At 46.0% G+C, this 16,606-nt stretch overlaps 1 protein-coding gene across 1 annotated transcript; it reads right to left on the reverse strand.

Annotated features, from left to right (window-relative positions):
- Positions 1 to 15,216: 15,216 nt before the first annotated feature.
- LOC140389060 (histone H4-like) lies at positions 15,217 to 15,550 on the reverse strand. Its single transcript, XM_072473222.1, is given in 2 exon segments — positions 15,217 to 15,348; positions 15,350 to 15,550. Coding segments are annotated over 2 exon segments (333 nt in total).
- Between the last annotated feature and the right edge of the window lie 1,056 nt (positions 15,551 to 16,606).

The raw sequence follows: 16,606 nt of genomic DNA on the forward strand, positions 1-16,606 counted from the left end.
GGCAGATTCATGGTTAATTTGTAGCCTTCATATATCCTAAAGGTTCTATCCTGCTTAACCACTGGCATGGTGGGAGCAGCCCACTCTGAAAACTGTACAGGCTTGGTGATGCTTAATTTTTCTAGCCACATGAGTTCAGACTTAACCTTTTCATGTAAAGCATAGGGGGCAGGTCAGGCTCTTTAAAACTTAGGCTTGGTCTGAGGACCCATGTGAAGCTTTGCTTTCAGGCCCTGCATCTTGCCTAGCTCATCCTGGAAAACCTCCCGGTGTTGTGAAAGTCTCCTTCATTAATTTTGAAAATTGCGAACCAATTTGGTGAAGTCAATCTCGGCCCATCTGACTTGGCCCTTAGCCCCCCACTACTATTGGAGGCAGTTGAATGACTGGTGTGAGTAGCTCACAGGCATTGTGGTTTATCCCAGGATGCTTAAAGCTTCCCCGGTATACGTGGCTAGTTTGGCCGTCGTGTGTAACTTCAGAGGCTGGACCCCACCTTGCAAATAGCGAAACGTTTGCTCACCTACAACCGTAGTGAAGGCCCCTATGTCCACCTCCATTGTAAGTGGTTGACACCAGCAGCATTCTTCATAGTTCCTGGTCTGCAGACCAAATTCCACCTCTGCACTCTCTTTTGCTCTGAGCCTCTTTGCTCATTACTTTCTGAGCCTTCAAGTCTGATGCCTTCAAAACTGCTAGCAGCTTCCCGAAAAACCCGATGGACCTCGACGACTTGCATGCACTTCAGTTCCATCACCCCCTTTTCGCCAATTTCCATAGCCTCAGTGACTTCTAATGCCTTCTTTAAGGTAATCTCTGTCTCTGCGAACAGTTTTTTCTGCATGGCCGTGTCATTAACTCCACAGACCAGATTATCTCGCAACATGTTGTTGAGTGCAGTCCTGGACTCGCAACGCTTAGACGTTTTTCCATAGAATCCCTAGAGTGCCATTCGGCCCATCAAGTATGCACTGACCCTCCAAAAGAGTATTCTTCCTAGGTCCATTCCTCTGTCCTATCCCTGCAATCCCATAACCCCAACTAACTTGCACACATCTTTGGACAGGAAGGGACAATTTTAGCATGGCCAACGGAAACCCATGCAGAAACGAGGAGAAAGTGCAAACTCCATGCAGACAGTCACCCAAGGCCAGAATCGAACCTGGGTTGCTGGTGCTGCAAGACAGCAGTGCACATCACTGTGCTGCGATGCTTTAGTTGTGCCATAAACGCCGCTATCACCTCCTCTGGGACATTTGTTGTCAAAATAAATTTGAATAATTACTTCAAAGGAAAGGCTTCCGCACAAGGTCTGCCCTCCCAATTTCTGCAGCAGTAGGAAGGATCTCCGATAGGTTCTCATTGCCAAATGTGGTATTTTGGAAGACTGGTGGCGACCAAGTAGATTAACGAATAAACGGTTTAATACGGCAAATAACTATTCACAGAGAGTGAGATAAAAGCTACCAGACTCGATATGGGCTGGGATTCTCCCTTCTGGGGACTAAGTCCCCACGCTGGTGGGAAAACCGGCGCCAACGACTCCGGCGTCAACGGCCCCCCAAGGTGAGGAATGTTCTCCTTTCTAGCGGGCTAGGTGGATGGCGGAGGGGCTGGCACCGCTTGAGCTGGAGTCAAAGGGATGGCGCGAGTTCGCGCATGCTCCAAGGGTCGGGGTGATCTCGCGCATGCGCAGACCGGCCGCCGTATTTTGGCGCATGCGCATGCGCGACTTCTCCGCGTCGGCCATGGCGGAGCCCTACAGGGGCCGGCATGGACGGAAGAAGTACCCCCACGGAACAAGCCCGCCTGCAGATCGGTGGGCCCCAATCGCGGGCCAGGCCACCGTGGGGGCCCCACCCCGGGGACTGCCCCCACCGACTTACCTGCTTGGTCCTGCTGGTACGTGATTTCAGTGATTCAGACCGACGGGACAGGCCAAAGATGGAAGGCCGCTCGGCCCGGAGAATCGCTGGGAGGGCCACAGCCTAAGGCCCCCGACTGGCACGGCGGGAATTCCAACCCCCGCCCAAAAAACAGCGCCGGGGAATACGGCAGCCAGTGACGGGGCGGGATTCACGCCGCCCCCCGGGGATTCTCCGACCCGGCCCGGGGGGGGGGGGGGGGGTTCGGAGAATCCCGCCTACATGACTCCAAACTCCTGACTAACAGTAAATTCCATGGTCGGCTCCAAGGTGCATGTGCTCTGGCCCAATTGGCCCTAGGGATCACTTGGCCCTCCGTGAACCCACCAGCTTAAAGGGGGCCCTAGGGATCACTTGGCCCTCCGTGAACCCACCAGCTTAAAGGGGCAGGCTACCACACAGTATTAACAAGAGTAGCACTTAATTAAATAAAAAACATTCATGGAAGTACATTTTACCTATTTAGTAAAGCAACTAAACAAAGCAATATGCCCTTTGAATTATCCACATCTAAATTTGGGATACGTTGTATCGAGTTGATAGAATAGTACTCCAGTATTGAATCTTAACAGAGCAGCTACAAAAAAAAACAAATAAAACAGAGGGATAACGAGTATCAATGCAACAGGATTATGTGACCTAGGGCAGCAGTAACCATACCCATTGAACTCAATGTGACTGACTCATGGATTTACTTCAGTCTTCAAATGGAGTAGAAAGGAACTGAATGGCCTCAGAGAAAGAACAAAATTTCAAGTCCCGTTTTACATTTGTGTTTAATATTCTCTTGGGTTATCTCGAGGTAGCAATTTGCATTTGCTCATAATCTGTAGACACTCTACATCAAATATATCTGTATTAGCAGCAGATAGATTTTTGCTCTGATTGCGTACTTAAGTTAAAACTCTCATGTCTTGTTATTTGGACCAGGCACGGGCCACAAAGTCAATGATTCAAATCAGGTTGATTTAAAAAGCTAGATGCAAATATCCTGTCAACTACAATCTTAAACACCCCGAGCTGCTCCTCCGAGGCAGCTAAATGAATGCCCTTTGCTGCTGTTTTCTAATTCAAGGTTAGTTCTCACTATGGACCCAGAGGGATTCCACTCAGTTGAGTGAACCTGCCCTAAACTCCGACAGGGCTGACAGGAGAGGCAGGAGTCTGGAAATTTGACAACTCATTTTTTCAGGCATAAAATATTCAGTATGACGGATGGGCCATTCAAGGCCATTACATGCTGGTGTGCTGCAATGATGCACGTTCACGCACCTCTTTAGAAACACAAAAGGTATTTATTAATAACAAAAACTGTACAGAGGCCAGCCGCCCCCCCCCGGCTGCCCTAGAGCAACCATCCCAGCTTCCCCAGTTTCTGTGTGTCAACTAGATGTCTTCAGCCCGAGCGAGGACTCCATCTCCTGGGATTATTACCCACTCTTGGTCCCAATTGGTTCCATAAGCCAGGTGACCCTCATCTGCTGTGTTGCCCTTAAAGGGACAATCACCACAAATCACCACATCCCAGGGAGCATAGTAGTTAGCAAAATTGCTTCACAGCTCCAGGGTCCTAGGTTCGATTTTGGTTTGGATCACTGACTGTGCGAGTCTGCACGTTTCCCCACTGTGTGCGTGGGTTTCCTCCAGGTGCTCCGGTTTCCTCCCACAGTCCAAAGATATGCAGGTTAGGTGGGTTGGTCATGCTAAATTGCCCTTAGTGTCCAAAATTGCCCTTAGTGTTGGGTGGGGTTACTGGGTTATGGGGATAGGGTGAAGGTGCACAGTTGGGAAGGGTGCTCTTTCCAAGAGCTGGTGCAAACTCGATGGGCCGAATGGCCTCCTTCTGCACTGTAAATTCTATGAATCTATGAATCTAACATCCCTCTCCCTTTAACTCCTTTATGCAATCTTCAATAATTAAGTTCTCATCCTAAATTCTAATAAAACCTTAAACACATGATTTGGACAATTATAAATCGAGTCTTTCAGGGATTTTCTGTTTCATGTAGAGCGGCATAATTCTGTTGTCTGAGATGCTTCCCCAGGATCAAACAGCAATAATGGGTACCTCTTCTGGCACAGTCAGTTCGTCCCAGTGAGCCAGAGAACATACAGCCAGAGTGAGACACAACAAAGATTGAGTTTGGGAATTTGAGGCTAGGTGGGGAGGAGGTGCTTTCTAACCCTGGTAAGTGACTGGTAAGTAATTTTTCTTTTCATTGTCTAATTTATTTATTTATTTTTTCTTTCATTTTTTGGAATTGTAGTTATATAAGTTAACCTAAGGTTTAAGACATGGCAGGAGATCCCAGACCCGTGTAATGCTCCTCGTGTGCGATGTGGGAGCTCAGGGACACGTCCATTGTCCCTGGCTCCTTTACATGCAAGAAGTGTGTCCAGTTGCAGCTTCTGTTAGACCGCTTGACAGCTCTGGAGCTGCGGATGAACTCACTTTGGAGCATCCGCGATGCTGAGGATGTCGTGGATAGCACGTTTAGCGAGTTGGTCACACCGCAGGTGAAAGTTACTGAGGGAGATAGAAAATGGGTGACCAAAAGACAGAGCAAGAGTAGGAAGGCAGTGCAGGTGTCCCCTGCGGTCATCACCATGCAAAACAGATATACCGCTTTGGATACTGTTGAGGGAGATGGCTCACCAGGGGAAGGCAGCAGCAGCCAGGTTCATGGCACTGTGGCTGGCTGTGCTGCGCAGCAGGGCAGGAAGAAGAATGGCAGGGCTATAGTGATAGGGGACTCAATCGCAAGGGGAATAGACAGGCGGTTCTGCAGATGCAATCGAGACTCCAGGATGGTATGTTGCCTCCCTGGTACAAGGGTCAAAGATGTCTCGGAGGGGCTGCAGGACATTCTGGGGGGAGGGTGAACAGCCATCTGTCGTGGTGCACATAGGCACCAACGATATAGGTAAAAAACGGGATGAGGTCCTACAAGCTGAATTCAGGGAGTTAGGAGTTAAACTAAAAAGTAGGACCTCAAGTGTAGTAATCTCAGGATTGATACCAGTGCCATGAGCTAGTCAGAGGAGGAATGTCAGGATAGATAGGGTGAATGTGTGGCTCGAGAGATGATGCAAGAGGGAGGGATTCAAATTCCTGGGGCATTGGAACCGGTTCTGGGGAAGGTGGGACCAGTACAAACCGGATGGTCTGCACCTGGGCAGGACTGGAACCGATGTCCTAGGGAGGGTTTAAACTAATGTGGCAGGGGGATGGGAACCGATGCAGGAAGTCGAAAGGTAGTAAAACAGGGACAGAATCAAAAGGCAGATAGGGGGAAAGTGTAAGGCAGAGAAGCAACAGTTTAAAATCAAAAAGGGTGAAAGTACAAGGTACAGTGACTGAGGGGAGCTCAGTGAATAGGTCCAGTAATACTAAAAGGAATAAAACGGGAAGTAAAAACATAAATGGTAAGCGACACGGCAGGTTGTTACATGAAGATATGGGTTCAATGACAAGGAAAATTAGGAGAAAAGTTAAGAGGAAATATAACTTAAGAGAGGTTACTGATCGAGGTATTAAGATTCAAAACAGAAGTATAAAAGCCAACAGAAGTGTACTTTCCCTGAATGCTCGTAGTATTCTGAATAAGGTCAATGAGTTGATGGCGCAACTCATCGTGAATGGCTATGATTTAGTGGCCATTACTGAAACGGTTAAAGGATGGTCACGACTGGGAGTTACATATCCGAGGGTATCAAATTATTCGGAAGGACAGAGTGGATGGTGAGGGAGGTGGTGTAGCTCTGTTATTTAAGGATGACATCCGGGCAATATTAAGGGATGACATCGGTGCTATGGAGGATAAATTTGAATCCATTTGGGTGGAAATCAGGAATAGTAAGGCGAAAAAGTGACTGATAGGAGAAATCTATAGGCCACCAAATAGTAACATTATGGTGGGGCAGGCAATAAACAAAGAAATAATTGATGCATGTAGAAATGGTACAACAGTTATCATGGGGGATTTTAATCTACATATCGATTGGTTTAACCAGGTCGATCAAGGCAGCCTTGAGGAGGAGTTTATAGAATGTATCCGCGATAGTTTCCTAGAATAGTATGTAATGAAACCTATAAGGGAACAAGCTGTCCTAGATCTGGTCCTGTGTGATGAGACAGGATTGATTAATGATCTCATAGTTTGGGATCTTCTCGGAAGGAGCGATCACAATAGGGCGGAATTTAAAATACAGATGGAGGGTGAGAAGGTAAAATCAAACACTCGTGTTTGTGCTTAAACAAAGGAGATTACAATGGGATGAGAGAAGAACTAGCTAAGGAAGAGTGGGAGCAAAGACTTTATGGAGAAACAGTTGAGGAACAGTGGAGAACCTTCCAAGCGATTTTTCACAGTGCTCAGCAAAGGTTTATACCAACAAAAAGGAAGAACGGTAGAAAGAGGGGAAATCGACCGTGGATACCTAAGGAAATAAGGGAGAGTATCAAATTGAAGGAAAAAGCATACAAAGTGGCAAATATTAGTGGGAGACTAGAGGACTGGGAAATCTTTAGGGGGCAACAGAAAGCTACTAAAAAAGCCAAAAAGAAGAGTAAGATAGATTATGAGAGTAAACTTGCTGAGAATATAAAAACAGATAGTAAAAGTTTCTACAAATATATAAAACAAAAAAGAGTGGCTCAGGTAAATATTGGTCCTTTAGAGGATGAGAAGGGAGATTTAATAATGGGAGATGAGGAAATGGCTGAGGAACTGAACAGGTTTTTTGGGTCGGTCTTCACAGTGGAAGATACAAATAACATGCCAGTGACTGATAGAAATGAGGCTATGACAGGTGAGGACCTTGAGATGATTGTTATCACTAAGGAGGTAGTGATGGGCAAGCTACTGGGGCTAAAGGTAGACAAGTCTCCTGGCCCTGAAGGAATGCATTCCAGAGTGCTAAAAGAGATGGCTAGGGAAATTGCAAATGCACTAGTGATAATTTACCAAAATTCACTACACTCTGGGGTGGTCCTGGCGGACTGGAAATTAGCAAACGTGACACCACTGTTTAAAAAAGGAGGCAGGCAGAAAGCGGGTAATTATAGGCCAGTGAGCTTCACTTCGGTAGTAGGGAAGATGCTGGAATCTATCATCAAGGAAGAAATAACAAGGCATCTGGATGGAAATTGTCCCATTGGACAGACGCAGCATGGGTTCATAAAGGGCAGGTCGTGCCTAACTAATTTAGTGGAATGTTTTGATGACATTACCAGTGCGGTAGATAACGAGGAGCCAATGGATGTGGTATATCTGGATTTCCAGAAAGCCTTTGACATGGTGCCACACAAAAGGTTGCTGCATAAGATAAAGATGTAAGGCATTAAGGGTAAAGTAGTAGCATGGATAGAGTATTTGTTAATTAATCGAAAGCAAAGATGGGTAAGATGGGTATAGAGGGTTATGGGCCAAGTGCGGGCAACTGGGACTAGCTTAATGGTAAAAAACTGGGCGGCATGGACTGGTTGGGCCGAAGGGCCTGTTTCCATGCTGTAAACTTCTATGATTCTATGATTCTATGAAAGAGTGGGGATTAATGGGTGTTTCTCTGGTTGGCAATCAGTAGCTAGTGGTGTCCCTCAGGGTTCAGTGTTGGGCCCACAATTGTTCACAATTTACATTGAAGATTTGGAGTTGGGGACCAAGGGCAATGTGTCCAAGTTTGCAGACGACACTGAGATGAGTGGAAAAGCAAAAAGTGCAGAGGATACTGGAAGTCTGCAGAGGGGTTTGGATAGTTTAAGTGAATGGGCTAGGGTCTGGCAGATGGAATACAATGTTGACAAATGTGAGGTTATCCATTTTGGTAGGAATAACAGCAAAAGGGATTATTATTTCAATGATAAAATATTAAAACATGCTGCTGTGCAGAGAGACCTGGGTGTGCTAGTGCATGAGTCGCAAAAAGTTGGTTTACAGGTGCAACAGGTGATTAAGAAGGCAAATGGAATTTTGTCCTTCATTGCTAGAGGGATGGAGTTTAAGGGGCGGGATTCTCCGACCCCCCGCTTGGTCGGAGAACCGCCGGGGACTGGCGTGAATCTCGCCCTCGCTGGTTGCCGAATTCTCCGGAACTGGATATTTGGCGGGGGTGGGAAACACGCCGTTACGGTTGGCGGGCCCACCCCCCGGACGATTCTCCGGCCCGTGATGGGCCGAAGTCCCGCTGCTGGAATGCCTGTCCCGCCGGCGAGAATCAAACCACCTCTCTTTCCGGCAGGACAAGGAGGCGCAAGCGGCCTCCGGGGTAATGGGGGGGGGTCACGGGGTGATCGGGTCCCGGGGGGTGCCCCCACGGTGGCCTGGCCCGCGATCGGGGCCATCCAATCGGGCGGGCCTGTGCCGTGGGGTACACTTTTCCCTCCGCGTCGGCCACAGTCTTCACCATGGCCAAAGTGTGAGAGATACATCCCCCTGCGCATGCGCAGGGGTGACGTCAGCAGCCGCTGATGCTCCCACGCATGCACGGACTTCCGCCGCCCAGCGAAGTCGTTTCGGCCCTGGCTGGCGTGGCGCCAAAGGCCTTCCACGCCAGCCGGCAGGACGGCAACCACTCCGGCACTAGCCTTTTCCCCTCAAGGCGAGGGCTTGGCCCCTAAAGGTGCGGAGAAATCTGCACCTTTGGGGCAGCCCGACGCCGGAGTGGTTACCGCCACTCCATCCCGCCGGGACCCCCTGCCTCGTCGGGTAGGGGAGAATCTCGCCCCCAAGAGTCAGAGTCAGAGGAAATGGGTGAGATTCTTAATGAGTACTTTGCATCGGTATAAGAACATAAGAACATAAGAACTAGGAGCAGGACTAGGCCATCTGGCCCCTCGAGCCTGCTCCATCATTCAATGAGATCATGGCTGATCTTTTGTGGACTCAGCTCCACTTTCCGACCCGAACACCATAACCCTTAATCCCTTTATTCTTCAAAAAAATATCTATCTTTATCTTAAAAACATTTAATGAAGGAGCCTCTACTGCTTCACTGCAAGGAATTCCATAGATTCACAACCCTTTGGGTGAAGAAGTTCCTCCTAAACTCAGTCCTAAATCTACTTCCCCTTATTTTGAGGCTATGCTCCCTAGTTCTGCTTTCACCCGCCAGTGGAAACAACCTGCCCGCATCTATCCTATCTATTCCCTTCATAATCTTATATGTTTCTATAAGATCCCCCCTCATCCTTCTAAATTCCAACGCGTACAGTCCCAGTCTACTCAACCTCTCCTCGTAATCCAACCCCTTCAGCTCTGGGATTAACCTAGTGAATCTCCTCTGCACACCCTCCAGTGCCAGTACGTCCTTTCTCAAGTAAGGAGACCAAAACTGAACACAATACTCCAGGTGTGGCCTCACTAACACCTTATACAATTGCAGCATAACCTCCCTAGTCTTAAACTCCATCCCTCTCACAATGAAGGACAAAATTCCATTTGCCTTCTTAATCACCTGTTGCATCTGAAAACCAACTTTCTGCGACTCGTGCACTAGCACACCCAGGTCTCTCTGCACAGCAGCATGTTTTAATATTTTATCATTTAAATAATAATCCCTTTTGCTGTTATTCCTACCAAAATGGATAACCTCACATTTGTCAACATTGTATTCCATCTGCCAGACCTTAGCCCATTCACTTAGCCTATCCAAATCCCTCTGCAGACTTGCAGTATCCTCTGCACTTTTTGCTTTACCACTTATCTTAGTGTCGTCTGCAAACTTGGACACATTGCCCTTGGTCCCCAACTCCAAATCATCTATGTAAATTGTGAACAGTTGTGGGCCCAACACTGATCCCTGAGGGACACCACTAGCTACTGATTGCCAACCAGAGAAATACCCATTAATCCCCACTCTTTGCTTTCTATTAATTAACCAATCCTCTATCCATCCTACTACTTTCCCCTTAACGCCATGCATCTTTATCTTATGCAAGAACCTTTTGTGTGGCACCTTGTCAAAGGCTTTCTGGAAATCCAGATATACCACATCCATTGGCTCCCCGTTATCTACCGCACTATTAATGTTCTCAAAAAATTCCACTAAATTAGTTAGGCACGACCTGCCCTTTATGAACCCATGCTGCGTCTGTCCAATGGGACAATTTCCATCCAGATGCCTCGCTATTTCTTCCTTGATGATAGATTCCAGCAACTTCCCTACTACCGAAGTTAAGCTCACTGGCCTATAATTACTCACTTTCTGCCTACCTCCTTTTTTGAACAGTGGTGTCACGTTTGCTAATTTCCAATCCGCCGGGACCACCCCAGAGTGTAGTGAATTTTGGTAAATTATCACTAGTGCATTTGCAATTTCCCTAGCCATCTCTTTTAGCACTCTGGGATGCATTCTATCAGGGCCAGGAGGCTTGTCTACCTTTAGCCCCATTAGCTTGCCCATCACTACCTCCTTAGTGATATCAATCCTCTCAAGGTCCTCACCTGTCATAGCCTCATTTCCATCAGTCACTGGCATGTTATTTGTGTCTTCCACTGTGAAGACCGACCCAAAAAACCTGTTCAGTTCCTCAGCCATTTCCTCATCTCCCATTATTAAATCTCCCTTCTCATCCTCTAAAGGACCAATATTTACCTTAGCCACTCTTTTTTGTTTTATGTATTTGTAGAAACTTTTACTATCTGTTTTTATATACTGAGCAAGTTTACTCTCATAATCTATCTTACTCTTCTTTATAGCTTTTTTAGTAGCTTTCTGTTGCCCCCTAAAGATTTCCCAGTCCTCTAGTCTCCCACTGATCTTTGCTACTTTGTATGTTTTTTCCTTCAATTTGATACTCTTCCTTATTTCCTTAGATATCCACGGTATTCTTGGTATATCCTTGGTATTCACCAAGGAGAGGGACATGACGGATGTTGAGGCTAAGGATGGTTGTTTAAATACTCTAGGTCAAGTCGGCATAAGGAAGGGGGAAGTTTTGGGTGTTCTAAAAGGCATTAAGGTGGACAAGTTCCCAGGTCCAGATGGGATCTATCCCAGGTTACTGAGGGAAGCGAGGGAAGAAATAACTGGGGCCATAACAGATATCTTTGCAGCATCCTTGAGCACGGGTGAGGTCCCGGTGGACTGGAGAATTGCTAATGTTGTCCCTTTGTTTAAGAAGGGTAGCAGGGATAATCCAGGGAATTATAGACCTGTGAGCTTGACGTCAGTGGTAGGCAAACTGTTGGAGAAGATACTGAGGGATAGGATCTATTCACATTTGGAAGAAAATAGACTTATCAGTGATAGGCAACATGGTTTTGTGCAGGGAAGGTCCATGTCTTACAAGCCTAATAGAATTCTTTGAGGAAGTGACAACGTTAATTGATGAGGGAAGGGCTGTAGATGTCATATACATGGACTTCAGTAAGGCGCTTGATAAAGTTTCCCATGGCAGGTTGATGGAAAAAGTGAAGTCATATGGGGTTCAGGGTGTACTAGCTAGATGAATAAAGAACTGGCTGGGCAACAGGAGACAGAGCGTAGTGGTGGAAGGGAGTGTCTCAAAATGGACAAAGGTGACTAGTGGTGTTCCATAGGGATCTGTGCTTGGACCACTGTTGTTTGTGATGTACATAAATGATCTGGACGAAGGTATAGGTGGTTTGATTAGCAAGTTTGCAGATGATACTAAGATTGGTGGAGTTGCAGATAGCGAGGAGGACTGTCAGAGAATACAGCAAAATAAAAATAGATTGGAGAGTTGGGCAGCGAAATGGCAGATGGAGGTCAATCCAGGCAAATGTGAGGTGATGCATTTTGGAAGATCTAATTCAAGAGCGGACTATACGGTCAATGGAAGAGTCCTGGGGAAAATTGATGGACAGAGAGATCTGGGAGTCCAGGTCCATTGTACCCTGAAGTTGGCAATGCAGGTCGATAGAGTGGTCAAGAAGGCATACAGCATGCTTGCCTTCATCGGACGGGGTATTGAGTACAAGAGTCGGCAGGTCATGTTACAGTTGTATAGGACTTTGTTTAGGCCACATTTGGAGTACTGCGTGCAGTTCTGGTCGCCACATTACCAGAAGGATGTGGATGCTTTAGAGAGGATGCAGAGGAGGTTCACCAGGATATTGCCTGGTATGAAGGGTGCTAGATATGAAGAAAGGTTGAGTAGATTAGGATTGTTTTCGCTGGAAAGACAGAGGTTGAGGGGGGACCTGATTGAGGTCTACAAAGTTATGAGAGGTATGGACAGGGTGGATAGCAACAAGCTTTTTCCAAGAGTGGAGGTGTCAATTACAAGGGGTCACAATTTCAAGGTGAGAGGGGGAAAGTTTAAGGGAGATTTGCGTGGAAAGTTTTTTACGCAGAGGGTGTGGGTGCCTGGAACGCTTTGCCAGCGGAGGTGGTAGAGGCGGGCACAATAGCATCATTTAAGATGCATCTAGACAGATCTATGAATGGGCAGGGAACAGAGGGACGTAGATCCTTGGAAAATAGGTAGCAGGTTTAGATAAAAGATCTGGATTGGGGCAGGCTGGGAGGGCCGAAGGGCCTGTTCCTGTGCCGTCATTTTCTTTGTTCTTTGTTCTTAAGACTAGGGAGGTTATGCTGCAATTGTATAAGGTGTTAGTGAGGCCCACACCTGGAGTAGTGTGTTCAGTTTTGGTCTCCTCACCTGAGAATGGGCGTACTGGCGCTGGAGGGTGTGCAGAGGAGATTCACTAGGTTAACCCCAGAGCTGAAGGGGTTGGATTACGAGGAGAGGTTGAGTAGACTGGGACTGTACTCGTTGGAATTTAGAAGGATGAGGGGGGGATCTTATAGAAACATATAAAATTATGAAGGGAATAGATAGGATAGATGCGGGCAGGTTGTTTCCACTGGCGGGTGAAAGCAGAACTAGGGGGCATATCCTCAAAATAAGGGGAAGTAGATTTAGGACTGAGTTTAGGAGGAACTTCTTCACCCAAAGGGTTGTGAAACTATGTAATTCCTTGCCCAGTGAAACAGTAGAGGCTTCTTCATTAAATGTTTTTAAGATAAAGATAGATAGTTTTTTGAAGAATAAAGGGATTAAGGGTTATGGTGTTCGGGCCGGCAAGTGGAGCTGAGTCCACAAAAGATCAGCCATGATCTCACTGAATTGCGGAGCAGGCTCGAGGGGCCAGATGGCCTACTCCTGCTCCTAGTTCTTACGTTCTTATGTCACTATTTGCTTCCACGGAGACATCAGGTATGTCTATCACAGGGCAATCAGGTATTTCCGTGCTTACAATTTCTTGATGGCAACACTGACTGCTGGAAAGTCTCTCCATTCCTCAAGTGGTCCATGAGTTTACAAACAATCCATCCTTCCATGTCTGCTGGGTACTAACTTGATCCACTCATATTATGAAAGTCTGTCATAATATGTACTTAATGTGGGTTTCTTTATTGTTGCAGTGGTGATGGCCCAATGAGATCTTGAGGCTTGTGTGTTTAAACATAAAGCCTACCAATAAAAATGTTTAACTGTGCACAGGTTCAAATATGGTCTTGTGTGGAGTTGTTCCATGCAGACTTGCTGCTTTTCCATCAGCTTGATCATTTCAGCAGTCTTCTACTGGCATGGAATCTCAGTTTCTTTCTTCATCTGAATTACTGATTCTCTGTCAGTTTCAATGTTTTTACTTCTTCAGTTAATTTCACATTGTCAAGCTTCCCTTCTTCCAGCTCTTAATTCTCCTGTTTCATTTTCATGGAGTTAAGCTTATTACAGAGCAACATACATAGAAAATAGAAACAGGAGGAGGCCATTCAGCCCTTCTAGCCTGCTCTGCCATTCATTATGATCATGGTTGATCATCACGTTCAATACCCTGATTCCGCCTTTTCCCCATATCACTTGATTCCTTTAGCCCCAAGTGCTATATCTAATTCCTTCTTGTAATTTCACAACGCTTTGGCCTCAACTACATTCTGTGGTAGTGAATTCCACAGGCTCACCACTCTCTGGGTGAAGAAATGTCTGTTTACTCAGTCCTAAAAGGTTTACTCCATATCCTCAAACTATGACCCCTAGTTCTGGGTTCCCCCACCATCGGGAACATTTTTTCAGTATCTATCCTGTCTCATCCAGTTTGAATTTTATAAATTTCTATGAGATCCCATCTCACTCTTTTAAACTTCAATTAACACAATCCTAATTGATTTAGTCTCTCCCCATGTGACAGTCACTCTCACCCTACCTCTGGACCCTCAGCTCTTTTGTCCATGTTTGAACCAAGGCTGTAATGAGGTCAGGACCTGAGTGACCCTGGCGGAGCACCAAACTGAGCATCAGCGAGCAGGTTATTATTAACTGGAAAATGGAAATGGCGACTCACCTCCTCAGTTTCCCTCAGCAGCCATTGCGCTAGCTTCACATTTTTAAAAAGGAGCACTAAACAACCCTCGTGTGAGATCTCGCTGGGGAGCCGGTTAATTCCTGGGAGACCGCTACATTCAACCTCAATCGCGCTAATGAAATAGAAATTATTGCAAAAGAGGGTTAACCACGCCCATCATATTCTGGCTTGATCCGGTACTTGCCATCGGGAGCGGTCCGGCTAGATAGCAAACTGATTCGCGCCCAGTGCAAATCTTGATTTTGGCCTTTCCCGCTATTTAACCGGCACACCCAGATCTGCAGCAGGTGGTTAAATCACGCCTTTAGATTTTTTTTGCTGTCCCTTTTGCTGATGTTTTCTGATTTTCTGTTCAAATCTATGTATGGCCAATAAGCCAGATTCTCAATGGATATAAAGACGAGACCCACATGATTGCCGCAGAAACTACAGCATTATAAATATAATTGGAAATGCAATCAGAAAAGAAAACCTCCTACAGGATTACCATGCTGCAAGATTTCACTTAACATCAAAGAGGCAAAATATTGAAAATAACTGTGCATCTTACATGAAAGCAAAGTGATTACACAGCAACTGCTGCTGAAGCACCCTTTGGTGTTTGAAGTTTCACCTTTAGCCAATTCTTCCTATCAAAACTCTCTGCAAATGTGGAAGTACAGTAATCTCTTGTGCTGTAGTGGAGGAAATGTTTTTTGAGGTGTACTGATCTATATTGTATAATTAGCATGGGAAACAAAAGAAGATAACACTGGCTGTCTCTACCCAACAAAATGTATCGGCTGTTTGTCTAACTATTTCTGCCAGGCATACTGAAAGATGGTTTGGCACAGAAACTAAATGTTAAGTAACATCTATTGTGGATTTGGTGAAATAGGAACTCAATCTATAACTGATATTTGACCAGAAGCTGCCATGTTAGAGGCGCTATTAAATTCTGTTACCAATGCTAGTCATTCCTCAGGTTCACAGCTATCTTGAACCACCAAACCATGCAGGGTCTGTCCCTGGCACTTCAATGTGTACAGCACATCCATGTCCATCGCCGTTTTGTGCTTGGCATGTTCAGCATAGTCGCTGAGTCCCTGATGAAAATTCCAGGAAAACTATGAAGACCCGTTGGATTTCCTCGTAGATCAGCCCAGAGATGCATTTGGCACCCCTGTGGTGAGGCAGGCGGTGAATGGCCAGCTTAGTGGTACCCTGGAAGTTATCACGGAGCACTTTGTGATGCCACTTGGCTCCGCCTTTGCCCAGACTGGTGCCGCCTTTCCCTCTACCCGACATGACCGGAACTGAGCAATCTATAAAAGCATTAATCAATCAATCAATCAATCACATTGCTTTACGTACAATATGTTACAGAGCCAAGGCATTTAAATAGGAACTTATTGCCACAGAAAGCTGCGGAAGCCAAGTCACTGAGTGTCTTTTAGACAGAGAAAGATAGGTTCTTGATTAATAAGGGAATCAGGGGTTTTGGGGAGAAGGCAGGAGAATGGGGATGAGAAACATATCAGCCATGATTGAATGGCGGAACAGACTCGATGGGTCAAATGGCCTAATTCTGCTCCTATATCTTATAGTCTTAAGCAAGACACAATAACATAGTGGTTAGCACTATGGCTTCACAGCACCAGGGTTCCAGGTTGGCTTTCCGGTTTAGGTCACTGTCTGTGCGGAGTCTGCACGTTCTCCCCGTGTCTGCGTGGGTTTCCGGTGCTCGGTTTCCTCCCACAAGTCCCGAAAGACGTGCTGTTAGGTAATTTGGACATTCTCCTTCTGTGTACCCGAACAGGTGTCAGTATATGGCGGCTAGGGGCTTTTATCAGTAACTTCATTGCAATGTAAGCCTACTTGTGACAGTAAAGATTATTAATAAACAAAAACCACAGCAATCGTTTCATTTCAATGTTGAGTTCACCAAGTTTTTGGTTGTGTTGATTATCAACTTGTAGAGTTAAAAGTATGTGATGAATGTGGGAATTTCAGATATATTGTATGAGAGGTATTTGGTGCAGTAAGGGTTAAAAGCCTGAGTTAATGTATGTATGACTGCTGCAGTCATGTTTTTAAACATCTTGGTTTGAAAGGCAGCTAGGCTTTTTGGAGTCAGAGGTGCAGTTGAAGCATCATAAAAGTAAGATCATAATTCATTCCAGCCATGGATATTGTTTGCTGAAGGTGTGTTACTGGAATTTTGTTTCTATTAAGAAGGTTCCCTGGGAGTAGATAATAAGAGACATTGGGTGGGATTCTCCATTTCTGAGACGAAGGGTTGGATTCTCCAATTTTGAGGCTATGTCCGGAGCAGGTGTCTAGTATTATGGGGCTAACAGCTGC

This window comes from Scyliorhinus torazame, chromosome 14 (assembly GCF_047496885.1).
Source record: "Scyliorhinus torazame isolate Kashiwa2021f chromosome 14, sScyTor2.1, whole genome shotgun sequence".
In the NCBI taxonomy this organism is placed as follows: domain Eukaryota; kingdom Metazoa; phylum Chordata; class Chondrichthyes; order Carcharhiniformes; family Scyliorhinidae; genus Scyliorhinus; species Scyliorhinus torazame.